The 20,538-nt window shown below is 36.3% G+C and overlaps 1 protein-coding gene across 1 annotated transcript in view; it reads right to left on the reverse strand.

The window, feature by feature from the left end:
• Positions 1 to 2,143: 2,143 nt before the first annotated feature.
• The window catches only part of LOC136808865 (uncharacterized), a 28,019-nt gene continuing 9,624 nt past the window's right edge, over positions 2,144 to 20,538 (reverse strand). Inside the window, exons 7-23 of the mRNA XM_067065425.1 lie at positions 20,247 to 20,436; positions 18,907 to 19,623; positions 18,282 to 18,386; positions 17,017 to 17,850; positions 15,372 to 16,181; positions 13,722 to 15,149; positions 12,923 to 13,291; positions 11,113 to 12,624; positions 9,556 to 10,725; positions 8,621 to 8,773; positions 8,110 to 8,226; positions 6,472 to 6,588; positions 5,530 to 5,646; positions 4,746 to 4,921; positions 3,753 to 4,056; positions 3,280 to 3,414; positions 2,144 to 2,688 (exon numbers count right to left, since the gene is read on the reverse strand). Of these exons, the coding sequence (XP_066921526.1) occupies positions 2,525 to 2,688; positions 3,280 to 3,414; positions 3,753 to 4,056; positions 4,746 to 4,921; positions 5,530 to 5,646; positions 6,472 to 6,588; positions 8,110 to 8,226; positions 8,621 to 8,773; positions 9,556 to 10,725; positions 11,113 to 12,624; positions 12,923 to 13,291; positions 13,722 to 15,149; positions 15,372 to 16,181; positions 17,017 to 17,850; positions 18,282 to 18,386; positions 18,907 to 19,623; positions 20,247 to 20,436 (8,418 nt within the window). The 3' untranslated portion in view covers positions 2,144 to 2,524. The remainder of the gene's footprint in view (positions 2,689 to 3,279; positions 3,415 to 3,752; positions 4,057 to 4,745; positions 4,922 to 5,529; positions 5,647 to 6,471; positions 6,589 to 8,109; positions 8,227 to 8,620; positions 8,774 to 9,555; positions 10,726 to 11,112; positions 12,625 to 12,922; positions 13,292 to 13,721; positions 15,150 to 15,371; positions 16,182 to 17,016; positions 17,851 to 18,281; positions 18,387 to 18,906; positions 19,624 to 20,246; positions 20,437 to 20,538) is intronic.

Consider the following 20,538-nt stretch of genomic DNA (forward strand, 5'->3'; position numbering starts at 1 on the left):
GGAAGCCGAAATTTCAACCACGCCTTTATTCTCCTCCAGACCTCCGCGAGAAGCTCGATAAATCGGGAAATGTCCCCATGAGAACTCGAAAATCTCGTTCAAATTAAAAAAAAACTGTAAGAAGAGGGGGAGAGTAAGTAAAATCAATAAAATGATGAACATATGACTTCGCATCGGAATTATCTGTGTGGTCTTTTGGTTTGTAAATTTTGATGATGTTTTCCAAATTTGTTCTGACAATCTGAGAAGAAAGACCATCAAAAAAGAAAGATTGGCATTAGTATTTATTTATGTAAAAATTAAAAAGATTTGCCGATGATTCCCTGAGCAGCGAACATTTCAAATTCGATGTTCTGTGCTTATTCTTGAAAAGTTTTCTTATGTTTTATAAACAAAACTGTTATCACACAATGAGAAAATTGAAAATGTAGCATGGATTTTATTCAAATTCCCTTCGTGAAAGTGAAAGCAAAATTAATGGCTTTCTCCCAAAGCAACAAAGCAACAGTTTGCTATCAATGTTACCATACAATAGAATAGTAGGAGTGGTATCTCCATCTATATTTTTATACAAGCAAGGCTACTATGATTTTCATCACAATCGTAAGAATTTTATCTTGTATAATTGATATGCGTAAGTCATTTTTCTAGCGGAAACACCCTATAAAAGCCGGGATTTGACCCCTCTCTGTTACTAAAAATAGTGCGTCTGTTAAAAAATATGACGTCATCTTGACTTACGCATATCAAGAATTTTGATTCTCAAAATGGGCAAAATGACCTAATTACATCTTTGAAAATTAAGCGAACAGAAAATCTGGAATCGCGAAAATATTTTGTGGTAGTGAGGCTAAAAAATTAATGATCTTGAAAACATGAAAAAGGAGTATAATCGCTGTTCAAAACTGAATGTCCTTACTGGCTTATTATATCTTCTAATCCTATTATATATTTGACTTGTTTTACCAAAATCTGACATATTTGGTCTCGATCATGTCGGTGCTGCATTAATAAGAAGGTCGATGCGATCGAGCTTGAAACTCGGCACAATTCTACAATCGATACAATGTAACTTTTACCATGAAGGTAATAAAAATACAGATGGAGAGAAAACGTCTCGGTAATGACCTAAATGGTCGTTGAAATCTTTTATAAATCTATTCAAAGCGGCTTTTCTTTGATGTACCAATTTATCAATTTATTTATTTATGTATCAATTTATAACTTTATAAGAACAGAAAGAGGCTGGTCCGTTTATTTTGAAAAACTTAATTTTGCGAATAATCTTAGTTAAAATGCGATTCGAAATAGTTTTAACTGATTTAAGGATAAAAGAATATATTGATTTCATAAGGATATATTTTTGGGCTGGCATTTTGTGAACATTGAATGTCGCATCACATTATCATTGAAAGTTTCTTATCTTAAAATCTTCACGTCTAAGTGGGCAGCGGTTTTCATACTCTGACAAAATGATCGATACAAGGCTCCTAATCGTAACACGTAATTCTTTTTTAAATCTATCGATGGCTTTATGGGCAGCTTCCCCTAGAAGTTTGGAGTATTGTGCTTTATTATATGAAGTTTCTTTCAATTTTTCATGACAAGGCTATTATATTTCAATATACTTGTTAAAAATGTAATGTCTTTTCATTCATCTTAAATATTCCCGCGATTATACCCAAAATTAATCATCTTATTCCCAAAGCAACCAAACAGCTGTTTGCTTCCGATGATAAATCAGAATAGAACAAAAGGCATTGACTCTCCATCTATCTTTATTACCTTCATGCTTTTACAGTATAAATTTTACAATTGAAGATGAAACGACGAAATAGATACATTCTCGCTTATTCAAGCTTTTGTTTATTCTCTAGGTCTGGAAGTCAAACCCTCATTTAATACTAACTATAATTCGAACAATCTGATTTCACATTCGATTTCACATTCGATTTATTCAAACTAGCGAAAATATAAACTGTATTGAGCAGTAAATGACGAAATATTGCTTAAATTTGCCAATTGTCTTCTTTGATTGCCCAAATTTTTAATAGATTACGAATGCTATGAAATATATTAGAGTTGTGGAGAGTGGAGATAAAAGGAACCATCATTTTTCATGAAACCATGAAAACCACAAAAATTATTAATTGCGGGGTAGTATCTTTAGAAAATATTTTACCAGGAAAAAAACTACGATACATTATGATACAGTTTCTTTAAAAAATATTTTTACAACTATAAATGCAGGATGCACAAAAAAAAGAGATATTCAAAAAGTTCATAACAGAAAAATCAGGATATTGTCAAAAAGCTGCTATGCCTCAATAAAGTACAGCATATCCATTCTATAAAAGAGACAATAATATATAAAATTTATCTAATTTGGATATTATCAAAAGTGACGAAAATAAGCTAGTAAGTTTGTCAAAAAATATTTCAATATCATATAAAAAACGTGATAAATATGGTTTACTATAGCAAAATATTATAATTTTGACAAAACGATTAGGGAGTTGGGTACTCAATCTCGAACATAAGCAGGGTTAGAGACAGCAGCCATTCGTTTACTATCGGAGCGTCGTTGTTTTCTTGTGTTATGACAGATAACGAGCGCGACAACGATGATGACGATAAGGATGATTAAAATGGGAAGCCCGATCTTCAGGAACCTCTTCGTTGCAGCATCTAAGAAAACAAAAAAATCGGTTGACTTAAGGAAGACTCCATCTTGATTTTGCTTACATTAAAATTTATAATGTTTCTCACAATCCGTAGTCTCACAAAACTCAACTTGATGACTTAGGGAAATCTCCATGTTGATTTTGTTCACATTCAAATTTGTATTTCTCACAATCTGTAGTATTTCATCCGAAGTTAAAGTACGATTTTTGACAACAATCAATTATTTTCTCTGAAATTTACTACCATTCTTCGCCACGGCATGACGTCAGAACTGGGGTACAACAGAACACTTACTAAAGATTAATTATGTGTTTTTAGTAAACATAATCTTTTAGTGAGTTAAGCCATAGTGTTTGTTTTACCCTCGAAATTATTAAATCTTATTGGATGAAAAAGATGTCACATGACTTTCCGTGGCAAAGAATCAGGATTAAACCAGATCTTAAATATAGAACTAAAATATGTCATCGATAAGGAGCAGCGGAAAAACGAATCTTAATTTACTTTCCATGTGAGATGGTATTGCTTTGGAAAGAGTTAATTCGTGAAAAAGGAAAGACGAACACATTCTTCTGCCAGTCAGGTTATGCTTACCAGTGATGCATTCTCCTCCTTCCCACTCGTTATCACCAGTACATTCACATCGGTAGTTCTTCGATGAGCTGACGTCAGCTACACATACTGCATTCTCGACACAATTATCTATTCCCAATTTACATGGATTGGTGTCTAAAGAGGTTTTAAGAAGAGTTTTTTGAGTTTTTTGAAAGACCAGAGGATAGTGAATCTTGCTGAAACCCGTCTGTCTTTGAACAATGTTTAGTCATTAAATCACTTATCTAATGAATGTTATATTCTAACATAAAACTATTCCCAATTTACATAGATTGGTGTCTAAAGAAGCAGGCATTAACAGAGTTTTTAAGAGGTTTTACGAAATCCCTTTTTATACAGTCAATACAAAATATGCACTGAAAATGAGACATTGTGTAAAAAGAAAATAATTTCGTGAAGTCATTGTAGTGGTGCATATCATGAATATGTGTATTATTAGGCTAGAAAGTTACCTTGGACGATTGGCATAGTTTGAATTTGAAGGTCTTTTAGTTGTCCAGTAGTATTAGCTTCCAATAAAGTCTGTGTCAATTTTTCAGGTGTAGTTGCGTTGGTCGTGTTCATTAATACAATGAAATCGACGACAATTGAACCTTTTCTGATGTCCGTGACTTCAATACCAATAGCGTTGGGAACCTTGCTGACGATGACCGGCATAATCTGATTCTTTACCAAAGCAGCAACTTTCTTGAATGCTTTACTGGTTCTTGAGGTCATTTCTGGTTTGAATTCTTTGTTCAATTTCAAGTCCTTAACCTAAGTATGAATAGAGAGTAAAGCTTGATAATTTTCGCTATAATTATTTGAACAAGTTAAATTAGTCAACACCTTGTACCCAGCTGGCACACAACGTTGTTGCAACGTTCATATAACGTTATATGGACGTTGTGAACGTTAGATAAACGTTGAAACAACGTTGTGTGCCAGCTGGGTACTCTCCACAATTCGAAATCTTGAAGGAAATTGCGTAATTGTGCAATTTTTGAGGACGGTAAAGTGACTGAAGCGATTGATTTGAAATAATCCGCAGTTTCGACCCACAAAATTGAGGATGGTGAAAAAGTGCTGAGCTACCGTCGTCCTCAGCTGGTCGGGATCTAGTCAAATTAGAACCTTACCGTCTCAATCGCGCAGAAAAACACACATACAAGTCCGTTATATTATTATCTGTTAACCGGTTACTTTTTCGAAGCGGGATACACTGCTTTTTGCGCAATGCAATTGGTTCTTTTCGGGCTGTACTGCGAAATATTGCACTCGGTCAACACAACAATCTCGCAAACTCGGTCGTTACTTGACCTAGGGCAATATTTCTCAGTAAAGCCCTCACAAACCGGTCATTATTGTATTAATGTTGATAATTGGATGAAATTACATCGCAGGTATTTAGTATCCTTCCTAGATTGCTATTGATCGTATTAAAAGTGTTATCGAAAATAACATACCTTGATATTTTGCTTGACATCAGCACATTTTTTGGTTTTAGGATCATAGAATTTTCCTTGATTACAATCGCATTCTGGAGATGCAGCAAGTTTATTACAGATACATAAGATTCCTGACTCAACGTTGACGCAAGTTGAGTGATCTGCATTACAAGTATTATTGGTTGAGCACAAATCTAAGAAATGAAGATTGTAAAAATAAAGGCTTGTTGGTAGAAAGTTCGAAACGTGAGCATTACTCATCACAACACCCCTGCAGCGAATTCATTACCTTTTAAGTTTTCTCTCCTGGAATGATAATGAATGACCAAAAGCATCAGCAAATTTTGTCGCGAATTTACAATTGAAAACCTACAATGACAGATCAGGCCCTTACCATCGTATGATGGTTGATGAGGTTGCAATTGCAGATCGATTGCAGAATTTAAGTCCGAAAATTACGATCTACAGAAAATTGTAGCAAGCACAAGAGCTTGGAAAAAACATCAAACTCTAACGCTATCTACAGCCAAACTCGTTCACAGATTCCCCTTTGGTTTAGAGCTTATATCTTTGATACCTAAAAATTTGTTTTAGTCTAGTACATAAACAGAAAAAAGTTTTTCTTTCTAGTTGTTAGACCATGATCAGACGTTACCGTTCCGTTTCGCTCCGGTACGGTTTTCGTTACGGATCGAGTGTGTTTATATTGGTTTCGGAACCGTTTCGGAACGGAACAGAACGGATTCGTAACGTCTGAACATGGTCTTAGTTAAAAAACCTGGAAACACTCTGAATAACTCACCGTTACATTTGAACCCGTCACCAGATTTGCCTTCTGGACATTCACACATGAAGCTACCCACAGAATTGGTGCATGTTGCCAAGTCGTCACATGGACCATCTGCACATTCATTAACGTCTGAAAAAAGATTGACGAACATCAAGTTACACATGTGGTCAACTAAAGTTTGTTCATTATAAAAAACCCTGGTCTGGTAATGTATTGTTTAAAGGGACATAACAGTACTTGCGAAATTTGTAAACAAACTCTATGCAGCGGATACAAAATCAAAACAAATGTCACATGTCAAAATAAAAAATCAAACCAAATATGGCTAATTTTGATTGTTCAATTGTTTTACAAGTTTGTTTTGGACACGTGATTATAATTGTTCTCTTTAATGACACGTGTTTCGCGCAATGTTTACATTTTATTACTTTAATGTCCCTTTAAGCTTTATTGTCAACTTTTCCTTTGTTGTAAATAAAAACCAAGTTGCAATTTGCATAATTTTTGATCACGTTACCATTTTTGACTTTTGGGATTGGTTTATTTTATAATCACATGATCAAAAAATATGCAAAACAAATAAATTTAAGGTACGCAAGCTCTAACGGTTAATAATAGAAAGAAACAAAAGCCTGCCAGACCGAGTATGCTAAAATTTGTTCATTTACAACATATTTGATTTATGGAGACTCTATTGCGATCAGTATGTTGTTTAGCTTCTAAATTGGTGTTCTTTCCAAATCAACTCAAAAAGGTTTTAGAAAATTGTCCTCAGTACAGAATCTGTTGTTCTATCTTTTGAGTCCCCTTTTGACATTCAAAATAAATTATGGAGTGGTGAAAATCTTGAATCTATGGACTCAAAAAAAGTAGTTCTTAGTAATAAAAATAGACTTCTAGAATGTAATTGAAGAACTTTAAAACACTTTGAATACACAACCATCGCACACTTACCAGTACAGTTGAAACCGTTTCCAGAATATCCAGGCTTACATTTACAGAGGTAACTACCAACCGTATTGGTACACGTGGCTGAAGCATGGCATGGATTGTTTGCACATTCGTTGATGTCTGTGAAAGAAATATTTGGTAATCAGGAGGACAGCAACATCAATAAACTAACAAAATTCAATATCTTATAAGATCATTTTTTTTGTCAATCTCTTACCCAGAGCCACTAACTTACACCACTTTTACTCAGATGGACTTTTGGTATAATTGTGAACGCTATCGATTCGCGAATTTTTTTCGAGGAAACGTTTTTCGCGTGTACTAAATTTCGCGATTACCAGTTTCTGGAAATTTCGCGTGTATTAAATTTCGCGATTCACTAAATTGGGCATTTACAAAAAGTGGGAATAAAGAAAGAAAATGACTGATTTCACTTGAAACACAACGTATGGGTGTAAACATACCAAAATAGTATCAAAACTAGTGACAAAAATAGTAACTAAGTGTAGCAAATAAGTATTCTCGATTTTCGGCCTATTTTGAAAATTTTGCGCGTGTATTTAATTTTGAGATTTTGTGTTATTGAAAAATTTATATGGTCTGAAAAATCGCGAAATGAAGTACCCGCGATTTTTTGTAACACGCGAAATATAATACCAATAAGGTAGTCAACTAAAATCATAGTCGTTATAAAAAACCCTGGTCTGGTAATGTATTGTTTTACCTTTATTGTCAACTTTTCCTTTGTTGTAAATAAAAACCAAGTTGCGATTTGCATAATTTTTGATCACATTACTATTTTTGACTTATGGGAATGGTTAATTTTATAATCACATGATCAAAAACTATGCAAAACAAACCAATTTAAGATACGCAAGCAATATAATAGAAAGAAACAAAAGTCTACAAGACCGGCCATGCTAAAATTTGTGCATTGTGAAAGAGATTTGTTGATAGTAATACGTTCTCTCTTGTTCTAGTTGTGGAAATTGGTTTAGAGATTATAGTAATGTGTATTGTCTTAAGGGACCAGAAATCCTGCTCGCATTTAGAACACATATAAGTTATGGAGACTCTATTGCGATCAGTATGTTGTTTAGCTTCTAAATTGGTGTTCTTTCCAAATCATCTCAAAAAGGTTTTAGAAAATTGTCCTCAGTACAGAATCTTTTGTTCTATCTTTTTACATTGAAAATAAATTATGAAGCAGTGAAAATCTTGAATATGTCGACTCAAAAAAATAGTTTTCAGTAATGGGCTGTTCCATTGAAAAACCATACAGGGGTGGACGAATTTTTTCAAGTCAAAAAAAATTATTGAAAATGTGTCGATACCCCCTGGAAAATGGCGAACTTTGCAAAAGTACCCTTGAAAAAATTATTTTCATACCTTAAAGTGAAGGTGGACGAACTGAAATCAGTCTTTTATCCCGTGGAAATTTTAGAATAACTTTTTACCCCCTTGGAAAATTGAAAAAAGACAATCTGGAATTTTTTTTCGAATTACCCTCTGGAAATGTTGGTCCATCCTCTGTATGGATATAAAATGGAATGGCGAAAGAAGACTTCAACAGTGTAGGATTCTAGAATGTAGATTGAAGAACTTTGAAACACTTTGAATACACAACCATCGCACACTTACCAGCACAGTTGAAACCGTTTCCAGAATATCCTGGCTTACATTTACAGAGGTAACTACCAGGTGTATTGGTACACGTGGCTGAAGCATGGCATGGATTGTTTGCACATTCGTTGATGTCTGTGAAAGAAATATTTGGTAATCAGGAGGACAGCAACATCAATAAACTAACAAAATTCAATATCTTATAAGATCATTTTTTTTGTCAATCTCTTACCCACTTGCACCACTTTTACTCAGATGGACTTTTGGTATAATTATGAGCGCTATCAGAATCACAAAAAAACAAACTGAGGGACTGGGCTGGCCACTACCACTAGGTTTTTAATATTTAAAGAAATTGAATGACTAAATGGCCACAGAATCATCATCATATCACTGAAACAAGGATTAAATAATGTGCATGATATTTAAGTCAAAGAAAACGCTTCAAGATCAGCAAAGGTCTTGTAAACAGATCCCATTGTGAACGATTGATTTTGTCCAACTTCCTGGATATTTTATTTGAATTTACCTGTACACGTGGCTCCTTCAAATGCAACTGCAGGTTTCAACTTAAAACCTTTTGCGCATGTGCACAAACTGATTTCTTCTTCAGTTGAGCATGCACCACTTGAAATGGACTTTGAACAATAGCTTGAATTGCGTGCACAAATGTTTTTGTCATCTGAAATAGAATACCACAATATATTAGTATTACACCAGAGCCCGGGGGTGCTAGGGTTGGCGGATGAGGGGTATATGCAGACGGGACCTCCGAAAACCGACCCTTAGAGAGACTGGCTTTCACTGATAGGTGACCCTTAGAGAGACAAAACTGCTAAAAACTAAGAGAGACAGTTTTCACTAAAATCGATTTTCAAAATAATACCTTTGAAAAATTTTCTTACTTTCATGACTTTTCATTGACTCGAGTTTGTGAAAAAACCGACCCTTGGGGAGACTAATTTAAGACTTTCTGATTTTCCTTAGAGAGACTTTGAAACCGTCCGCACATACCCATCACCCATTTTTGCCTAAGTATTTTCCCCGGGCACCAGATAAGTTAAGTAAAATCAGAAAGAAGACAAAACAAGACATGTACAACCAGAATCGTAAAATCTACTTTCCGAGTATGAGGATCTGTGAAACGTTCCTATTGGAGAGAAGTTAATTACCATTTTTCAAATCTGCTATCCTAAACCATAGCTAATACAGAAGTTTATCCGTCTAATCGAGTCTAGTCGAGTCTATCGAGATTTGGAGATTGGAACGATGTTTTTCTAAAATACAGCTTACACTCTCAAATTCGGTTTTCAAGGGGAATTGGATTGTCATCGAATAAGGGAGCGTATAGAAAGGTAGAGCGAGACTCGTTGACAGTGACTTTCAATATTATCGAATGATACAGCGTAACAAACCGTAGAACGTCGGATTAGAGAGTGTCAACTGTAAAAGGTATAGACTTACTGGCAGCAATGATCCCTTGAACAGCATCAATAACTCTCATCTCCTCATATTCATTCTTGATACTGAAGAAAAAATGATTGACATCTCTCAAAGTGAAAAGTGCCACATATTTGGTACTGTTGTGGTTTTGTTGTATAATTTGTGATAGACTAGCTTCCAGATTCTCTTTATTTGTGATATTCTCTTGTGGTAAAGAATGGAGGATGGATTTGTTGAAGGATTGTAGGTCGAATTGCTGCATGAAGAATGAGAATTCAGGCTCTTTGTTGATAATGGTTGTTAAATCGTAATCCATTTCTCCTTCACCATGTGTTGATCTACGACGTCTGCTTTGGCCATCTCCTTGTGGTGACATTCTGAAGAGATACCAAACATCCTTGTAAGACATCGAATCCAAATAATTGTATTTCTTGGATGAAATGCTATATCTGTTTTCAACATCTTCTTGCGTGTCACCGAAGAATTCACTGGAAATTTTCAACAGTTTTTCTTTGGAATTTCGATCGGGAACATCTTGCTCAGATTTGGTGTAAGTGTTATAAAGTTCGGTGATGGAATTCTTTTGTAGCATTTGGATTCTGGCTTCAACAGATTTCTTTACTTCAACCATTGATCTCGATCCGTTAAAGAAATTGATCAATTCATCGAAATTCATATTCAATAATTTTTGAGGTTTGCTAAAGCTTTCATTATTCATTCCTTTCAATGTAGCCAATTGTTTGAATGTCATACCAGCAAATCGTTTGAAATTGATCTTCTTGAATTTAGGATAAGTCATAGCCAGACCTTCAACAGAGGTGTTGTATCTTGACTTGAGAATCTCACCGATGGTATGGTTCAACAGCTTTAATATTGGTTGGTGGTAATCAGTACTGCCAACACCAACAATGTGAGTTTCCTGATCTTCAAATTCTTCACCAAAGGCATAATTCATGATTAAATCTTTCAAACGGATATTCGAGTCTGGTTTACTACCGAAAAAGCTCTGGTAATCTTCTGATGTCTTGTTAAGGATTTTATTGATGACTTTGGATCTGAATAGTTTACCAATAGCTTGTCTGACACCTTTTGGACTTTCAGCATTCGGTCTCATGAATTTGTCCAATGGCATTGATTGGTCACCGCCATATTCGGATAGTTTGTCTTCCAATGCACCGTCCATTGACATAGCTGAAAGTGATCAATAATAAGTTAAACTTCAATTGATAGTTAATCTTCAAGACTAGCCTTGCGATTACCAAATGTGTTATCAACTTCAAAATTAAATGTGGAAAACAAAAACTAAACGCCCTTGGAAGATTCCTACCAACTAATAAACCAATAGATTCAAGGTCACGGGCTTCGACCGCACTTTTTCGAGCAAAGATCCACGCTATTAGTCAAAAGAAAAATGAAACAATTCCATTCGCGCGATCTGACGTAACAGTTAAAAAAAGCTGAAGTGTATTCCTAACTGACTGATAGAAATCTGATGAGGTTGCCGAGACCTTAAGCCCTGGGTATAGCTCGCCTTCAATAGAAAAATGATATCCGGAGTAAAATAATAATCAGACTTACTATACATCAGGTCATCAGTCATGTCTAAGATAGAGAGTGGTTTAAAATCACCAAAAACTTTCTTCTTATATTCATGAAAATCGAAGTCTTCAAATTTGTCTGACAAGCTATCGACATCCACATATCTGGCCATTTTGTCAGAGAACACGTTCATAACCATCACCTTGAGATCTGCTTTATTGAAGCCAGTTTTGTCAGTCAATGTCTTCATCTTAGTGAAACCAGTTTCGTTTAGATTCTTGGCCAATTCAAATGGACTGGTTGACAGGAATGTGAATAATTGTGGTTTGCTGAAAGTTTTGGTTAAATAGGTAATAAGATCCATCAAAGAGACATCGTCCCTACTCTTGAATTTCAACATTCGTTTCTGAGTTTTCATGATCTGGTCAATCGACATTGCACCTAGTTGTAACATGGAATCGTTGCTCAATCGGAACATATTCTGAGCTTCTTGTGGAGTAATACTAAAGTAATATTCGATGACATCTAAAAAGGTTTTGGAGTTGAATGCTTTTGGATATTCGAAAGGTGTTTGTCGAGCACGTTGTAGCTGGCGTCTTTGTAAAACAGTCATTCGTTCTAATTGTGTTTTAGGGTAAATGTTAATAATATCTTGGATGGATAGGAACTTCAGTTGTTTCGCATCTCTGAAGCCCAAGCTTATTGCCACAGCTGAGAGATTCATACCCATAGCGTCATCAAGTTGGAAAACACTGCTCGCATTCTTGAGGCCTGTTATTTCTTCAATGACATCCTTCAGAATGGTTTTGGGATAGAATTTCGTGTAGCTGGCAATTGGTTTATTGGCAGATTTCATGATCGAATCGGCCATTAAGAAAGTCGAAAAAAGATCGGTTTTATCGTTCAACATTCCACTTTTCATCAAATCTTCCACGCTCACACTTTGCAATGCTCTCATATCAAAAAGTGAAGTGTGTTTCTTAGAGATATTACACTGTCTTGCAATTTGAGCCAAACTAACGCTATGTTGCATTGGATCGATACCACATTCTTTGGCTAAGGAAGATACTTTACCAAAAACTTGTTTTCCGTTCGTTTGTTTACGAATAAATTCTGATAAGGATTCGCCGAATATTTCCTGTTGTGTTTTCATCAATTGCTCTTGTAGACTCTTAGTTAGATTGGCAAGTTGTTGTTGCATCTCCGCCATTTCGTGGTTATCTCGTCTCTGGACATGATGATGTGGTGCTTGCTGAGAGTTCATATCTTCATTCATTCCACCAGAAATACCCATCATGATCATAGCAAAGATTTGTTGTTCCATAGCTTTTAGTTGCTCAGGACCAAAGGTTTCGCCTCCTCCGTCACCAGAGCCGCCATCATCACCACCATCACCTCCTCCAACCATGGAGACCAATTGTTTCGTCACACCTGACATCAATGAAACTAACCTTTCACCAAGTTTACGCATCATATCTACAGCCAAGTTTTGAGCAACTTTAGCAAGTTCTACATCACTTGCACCAGTCCATGATCTTGCAATCTCGTCTCCTAATAACAAAGACAGTTTTTATATTAGATGGCTTCGATTGGAAGAATAAAACTTGCTGCTAATGTAATCATAATAGACGATGCTATTGTCCGTAGAGAATAGCAATGCGGGGAAATTTAGGGCAAAAGTTTACATTCAAAATAGCATTGTACAGAAAAATTAGTAGCGAAGCTCACTGTTAACGTCAAAGATGTCAATTAGCAGTGAATAAATTATGGAACAATATGAAATGAGATAATTCATGTCGAAAGAAAAAACCCACTAACAAAATCAAAGGGAAAATTGAAGAAAAATTACCGTCTTGAGCATTCATCGAGACGTTGCCAATTTGAATCGTGTCTGTGGTAGAGTTTTCTTGTGCCATCGAGAATAAAGGTTGAAACATGAACGATGCTTTCTTGAAATGTGCTAAAGTTGCAATCTGTCGGATGTTCATGTGATGGACATCATCTTTGGTCATATTTGTCATATGGGCGATTTCCATCAGAGTTCTGTGTCTTGCGTGGTAGAGAGCTTTAATTGAAGAACCAAATTCTTTGTGAAGATCTTTCAATGAATAACCAGAGCAATGTGTCATGATGTCTTCGAGAGTGAGACTTTCCGATGGTCGAATGTCACAGAAATGCATCAATGATATTATTTGCATATCCAACATTGTTTCCATAACTAAAAACGATTAAAACGGTTAAAATGAATTATCAACATGGACTATAGCTTTTCTCTTTTCAGACTTTTCTTCAGACTTTTCTTGGTAGGATCACACAGCTGAAAATGATGAAAACATTTCTGTACATCTCAAATATTTCTTACCCGAAATTCAAAAAAGTTGGATCTTTCACGTCAATCTTTCAATTTTCATTGTATACACTTTTTTTCATAAGAACCAGTAAAATTTGTCGGAGACTTGGCTGCTCTTATTTTTTTGGCACTTTCAGCCTCACATTGTTCTTATCATGTTCTTATTTGTAGGGTGTAATTGAGGTATGTAAGCATTGTTCTTAAATTGTTCTTTTTTTGAGCCTCATTGTTCTTATAAAATTGTTCTTATATAAAATATATACACAAATTTGGGAATAGGTTCAAAAAATCACCATACCTTCTTTTCCTCTTACTTTAAGTAATGCCATGTTTGAATTTAAAGAACGATCAGATTCCACTTCTGATTCTTCAAACATGTTCGGACGGAGTCGTTCCATATATCGGACAGCTGGTAAGCCGAATCCTTCTTTTAGTTCTTGATCAGTGAAAACTGTATTCAACAATTCTTTCATGTTGCCAACCTTTGATGATCCAATAAGACCAACATTTTGTAATTCCTCCATATTCATCTTGAACAAGTTTGCATTAACTTTGCTTTTTGCTCGATTGGATTGATCTAAATCACGACCATCATTCAACAAATTCTTAAAGGTCAGGAACATGAATTTCTTCTTATCCACATATTTATGCCATTGTGCTTTGAAAAAGATATCTTCGAGACTCTTGCGCCAGACTTCTTGAATACGACCACGATTGAACCAATTAAAAGCCATCTTGTGAGATACGTTTGAAGCCATAGATAGAATATCGATTGGTTTTTGTTTCATCACTGATAACCAGTCTTTGCCAGCTTTAGTTGCAAAAACAACCATTGGCTTATCACTTTGTTCCTCAATTTTTGGACCAGAATGTAAAGTAATCTTGGACAAGATTTCAAATAGTGTGATTTCTTTACGAGGCTTGTCAAAGCTGTCAAAACCAACCTCCTCAGTAGGCATTGCCCAGAAGAGGGAGAAAGGTCCCCCTTCGAGGTCAACAAAGTTGTCCAAGTCAGCGCTTGTTGAAACGTTACCATCTTTACCAGCAAAAGCAAATTGAATTATATCTCTCAATCGTCTTGCGGTAACTCTTTCTAAGGTCATATTCGCTTTCTTTGCAGCATGACCAAGCGTGGTATTCATAAGAACACGGTTCATGCGTTCCTGGAATTTACCCTGGTAGTGCTGGACAAGGATATCGTTCTTGTAAAATTTCACCATTGCTAGATTCTTTGCGTCTTCCTTATCGAAACCAAAGTATGCAATACTTTCATTATAATCGTTGCCAAAAACACTCTTCATTTGCTTATCCAGGAAATTTTCCTCGTAATATTCATTAATCTTCTTGCAGTAACCAATGTTGTCCAAGTCTAAATTCGGTAAACTAACACCAGCAAAACTCATTTTAAGACCTGGATAAAAACGTGTCCCTTTACTTTTAGTGGAATCCTGAAGGAACCACACCACGCCATAAAGGTTTTGAACACCGGCAATTTGGCAGTTAGCGATATCTCTAAATGTTACATCTTTGTAAATGTCGTTAAATTTGTATTCTTTTTGCAAATGAGAGAAATTGGTGACTCCAAAGGTTTCCATGACATCTACCAATGGTTGATCCAGCATTCCTTCAAAATACATTGTTCTCTGTCGTCCGTTATAAATGTTCTTTGGTTCAGCTTTTGGGAAGAATTGAGTGAACGGTTTGAACAGCTCTGGATGCTCAGATTCTAAAACAAATGAAAGGAGAAATGAGATCAGAATCCAAACAGACAGTACTGATAATGTCATGGTATAGCGTAATAAATGGGACTACGCTCACACGCTACGCTTCCGTTATATTGGTCAGAAGTGACGTAAAAAGTGAATTTTAACCAATAGAATGACTCCATTTCGTTTCAGATTCAAACGTTAAGTGTGAACGTGGTCTGAATAACGGAAGTTTTACTTACTGAAACGTATGCTATTTAAAGCATCAATAATTCGATCACTACTTGTTGAATGTGCTGTATAAGCTGCATTTTTCACCAACAACTCATAAAGTTGATCAGAATGTTTCTGATCCACCATCTCGCCATGTTTAGCATCTAATGCGTTTTTGAGGGTTTGAAAAATGGTCATTTTATCGAACTGCGGTACTTGGGTGTTGATTAGAGAGACGATATCCAAGTCGTATCTAAATTTATTGAAAGGTTGCGTTAAGACTTGGAGCATTGGTTTGTTGGCAAGTTTGGTGAGATAATCGAAAGTTTGAGGATCAGTTATATCTTTTGGGTTTAGGAATTCGATATCAGCAAGGGTGATTCTATCGAGATATTCCTGGTCTTTCATTGGCTGCATACCCAAGATTTTATTAAAGAAATAACTCATTGGCAGTTTTCGGTAATCATCCATGGTCATGCCAAAGTTGGAGAGAACCTCACTGAATTTGGATTGAGTTGTGATCATGTGGATTCGCTGCATGAAGATATTGGACATACTGCTAACATTGACTTGGCCAGAGATGAAAGAAGCTAACTCGTTGATTGAGAATACGTGAGGTATCAATCCATTGATCTTTAAATCTTCTAATTGTTTAGAACTAGCTTCTTCCAATTTTGTAGCATTCAACTCCTTTTCAGCTATGAAAAGCTCGACATTCAATTTGAGAAGTTCTTTTGTGACATCACCAAAAGTCATCTTCTTTGATTGGCTGAAAGGAACCTCCAACTCTTTTAAGATGGTTACCAAAGGTTCGCTTACTTTCTTTTCCATGATCCATCCTAAAGAAGTAACAAAGAAAAAAATTCTTCAGTTTTGATGGACGTTAAAACTACGTATATCAGAGAAAGATTGCTTGGGATTCGACCGCAGTCCATTGCAATGAAAGTCTGTGATCGAAACCATTACTCCACCCCAAAATTACTTGACTGACGTTCTTAAAGCTTCAGCTCTTTGAACATGAGGAGTCAAGATAACCTTGTGTCAATCAGCCAAATAAAAACTGCAAAAATATATTTGAAATCTCGAAGTTTTTGAGTGCATGACTTCTCTCTCTCATAGAAAAAGAGCAGATTCTTTCTGATACACCTTATTACATTTAAAGTGCGAGAATTGCAGGGAAATTCCAAAAATTCGCAAGATTCCAGCCAAACACAGCCAAAATCGAAAAATATAGGCTCAAGATAATGCTTAGTTTATGCTTCATATCTGAGCCCCCGGGGGGGTACTACCCTTGTCAACCGACGGGGGTGCTCCGCTGAGGTTCGAAAAATGGACCCTACGTGGGACTCGAAATTTGCCAAAAAAGTGACCCTGAATGGGACTGAAATTCCAAAATTTTCTCAAATTTTCTACTTTTTCCCCAAATTTTCCAAAAAAAGGCACCCTATGAGGGACTAATTTTTCTATTTGTGTTTTTTGCGACCCTACCTGGGACTCGTGGAGGTTAAAAAAGGTACCCTGACCAGCGGAGCATCCCCGTAACCCATCTTGCCCTAGTACCCCCCCCCCGGTCTGAGCCTAGTTATACTGGTAAATTATGAATTATGATGAATGGGAATAGGAATTAGGATTGTATGAACTAATTCAGTTCATTTAAATTTATTGATGACTTACGTTGCTCGACGGATGAAGACAATGACATCAAATTCATTTCTCGAACACCTTCAACGGTAACCCCCATCATCTTTGCAATGTCAGCAAATTTCAGTTCTCGCAGATAGTCACTAAACTCATCTCCTTCGAAAGGGTGACCGTAAAACTCTTTGTAGAAACCTGTAATCCTGTCTACAGTTTCAGATGGTAAGAAATAGAAAATACCATTGACTGATTCAGCTCTATTGTTGACTTCTTTCAAAGGAACAAAACTGTAGCTAATAACATCAAGATAATGATGTTCTATCAGAGATTGCGTTAAACCCATTAGACTAGTGTGCTCAGTATCGGTGACTTGACGTAATCTTCGGGAAACAGCCATTAACATTTCAACAGTAAAATCGGCGAATTTTTTCGCATCTTCAGATTCAACCATCTTTGTGTAATTTGTGCCAAAGAATTCTTCATAGATTTTACTGATTGTTTTACTCATCAAAGCTGTCTTTGAGATGTTGAAAAGATGTGCGAATTTGTCGATCGGGAGTAACGACATTGGGTTGACTTTCATTTGAACTTTCGGGTCATTCGGATTGAAATCGAAAAGTTCAGTTAGTTTCATCATCACGATTTTCTTGTCATTTCCTTTTTCCTCGTTCATTATTGTCGCAAACATTTTCCCGATCTCTCTCAAAGATAATGAAACATTGATGCTAGATTCATTGACTTTAAACAAACCTACGAAACTATTTCTTGGGATTTCCAAAAGTTTTGGTCCAACTTCGGAGAGAGGAGATGAGAGGACGGTTTCCATATCAACTTCGGCTTTTGAAGCTAATTCTTTGATTGTCGACTTTCCTGAAGGAAAACAAAATGATAGAATGGTGAACACAATTTTCTGAATAAGACATTATCTTACCGATAACTCCGAGACATTTTCCTGTCAATAAGTGTTAGCCCTCAAACTGATGTTTATGAGAATACTACATTACATTTGACTCTCTCTAACTCGATCTTCAAACGACCAAGTATTGGTTTATAAAAAGATTCGAACTACAGAGAATGCTTAAGACAACTTTTTTGCCGAAGCAAGGAGTCATAATGTTAGTCCGAATTACAGAAAGATTCGAATGATAGAAGCACGAATTAGAGATAGCTGACTGGACTTAAGGAATGGATTAGATTCGAGGACATGGCAATGTTATGGTGGTTACCTAGTAAATCAGTATCAAACTACTGTATTAGAATTACGCAGAAAAGAAAAAAATCAACGAGAGCGGATGACGTACCTGCAAGTCGTCGGACATCTTCGACCATGTGCGTTAACATGTGAGCAGCAGTGTAGAAACTAACATCTTTGTCCAAGAAGTACATCTGACCAATGTCCTTTTCACCTTCAATAAGAAATAGAACACTTAAGTTTGAAAAGTTAGAAATAAGAATTTTATTGTTTATTCGACTTTACTCTCATTGTTTTAATTCAAATTTATTCAGAGTGACCATTGACTCGAAGATAAGCGAGACAAATGCGACCCAACATAAATTTAGAAACAGATGATAACCTTAAATCACAGGGGGTACCTAGGTAAGTGAAGGGTTTGGGTATAAGCCGCCCTTAAGAGTACCTTTTTTTAAACTTCAAGTCCCTGGAAGGAATAAAATTAAAAAAGCTAAATTTATGTCCAACGAATGATCAGAAAGATAGGGAAATTTCAACTTTTTTCCCTGGAAAGATCGAAATTTGGCCACCTTAGTCCCGCCTGTAAGGATCGTAAAATTCACAAAGTTTTTAGCCCCGAGGGTCGAAAGTTGGGGCGGCAAATACGCTTTAGCTCACAACCTTAGTAACCCCCCCCCGGCCTTAAATGAAGAGGACTATTCAAATTATGAAGTTACAGTAGAGCGTTTCTGTACCTTCCATCTTTAACATGCCAAAAGGGATATCAATCGGTTCAGGTCCTGCAATGAGGTCCATGATTGGAGACTCTAACTGGCAATCCTTGATGATGTCCTTGAGGTTCATACCCTCCATATGGTTACTCATATTCATTGGTTTTGCAACAGATTCACCATTGCATTGTTTCAAGAGGTAGACTGATTTGACGAAAGGTCGTTTCTTTGGATCTCGAATCTGAACAAGCTGAGCCAAATCCAAAGTTGTGATGTTTTTGAATTGTTTTTTTGAGACACCAGCTTTACCAAAGATTTCGTAGATTCCTTTTTTAAAGATTGAATGATCTTCCCCAGGTACACCAAGAGCGATAAGGAAAGCCCATACATCAATATTCGTTTTTACAGCGTCTTCGAATTTGTCGGATAATTCACAACTAGCTTCGTCTTCGGTACCAAGATTGAAAGATTCATCGACGGTGCGTTTAACAAAATTTGGATCACTTTCCATCATAGCGATCGCTAGAGATTGTCTGATGGAATAGTGAATGTATGAATCCCTCAAAGGGCCCTTGTAATAATCAAAAGCTTGTGTGGTGTATCCGAACTGATCCATATTTTTCTCATCTTCTTCAATGCCAGCACATTCTTTGAGTAAAACTCGTAAGGGTTTCTTGACATGATCTGCTCCACAAAGACTGATGAGCACTTGAATGGGAATGTCCAGGAAACTTTCCATTACTGAAATTAAAAGATCAAAGAAGGTTTTATTAGAATTCAATAAAACCAGAGAGCCCTCAGAATGTTCTTGAAGTTTTTGAGATTTTCTATCATAGAAGTTTTCAACTTTTAAGAGCGTAAAGGCCGAAATATTCTTACATATTTGTGATTGTTAAGCTGAAATAAAAACTTGAGATTATTCAATATTATGATGATGATATGAGCCCTCCCTATTGGGAATGGGTCCTACTCCTTGTGAAGTAGGAATTCCTCCTTTTTCAAGTCGGAACGCTTAGTGCTATCCAGACACCACTGGTCTCTTTGCACGCGAGACATAGATACCATGATGCATAGCGATGACACTCGAACTACACGGGAGAGCATATAGCTCGTTTCAGGTGCGGACCGGGATGAGTGACACCACACACCACAATGCCTAGCAATCACCCACACTATTGTATCAGAATAGCGGTACCCAATTCCCCTCAGATGGTATGGGTTGACCTGAGCAAAGGTGTCTTCACTTGCTAAGTGAACTGTAGTACAACAGTTAGAATGGAACTCGGACCTCCCAGACCGGAGTCAGGAGCGATGACACAACTACGCCTTTTTCAACATTATATTGCCAATCAGGTCACACTTACATGGTTTTCCGAACCGTTCAAAAACAGCTTCAAAGTTTGCAACGAATGGTTTCTCAGCATTGATAACGTTGAACTTCATCAACTGAGACAAGGTGAATCGTTTCAGAACAGTTCGAACGGCATTCCATTTCAAACCCATTGCAGGGATTTCAACATCATTAACATCAACTTCAAAAATTTCCGAGAACATCTGAAAAATAGAGAAAGGTATTGAGATTACGACTAGTACGATCTCTACAATACTTTGACCCATTCCGTCACTAGTGTCAGATATATCTGACATGGATTGTAT

This window comes from Clytia hemisphaerica, unplaced genomic scaffold (genome assembly GCF_902728285.1).
Source record: "Clytia hemisphaerica strain Z4C2 unplaced genomic scaffold, Clytia hemisphaerica genome assembly, whole genome shotgun sequence".
In the NCBI taxonomy this organism is placed as follows: domain Eukaryota; kingdom Metazoa; phylum Cnidaria; class Hydrozoa; order Leptothecata; family Clytiidae; genus Clytia; species Clytia hemisphaerica.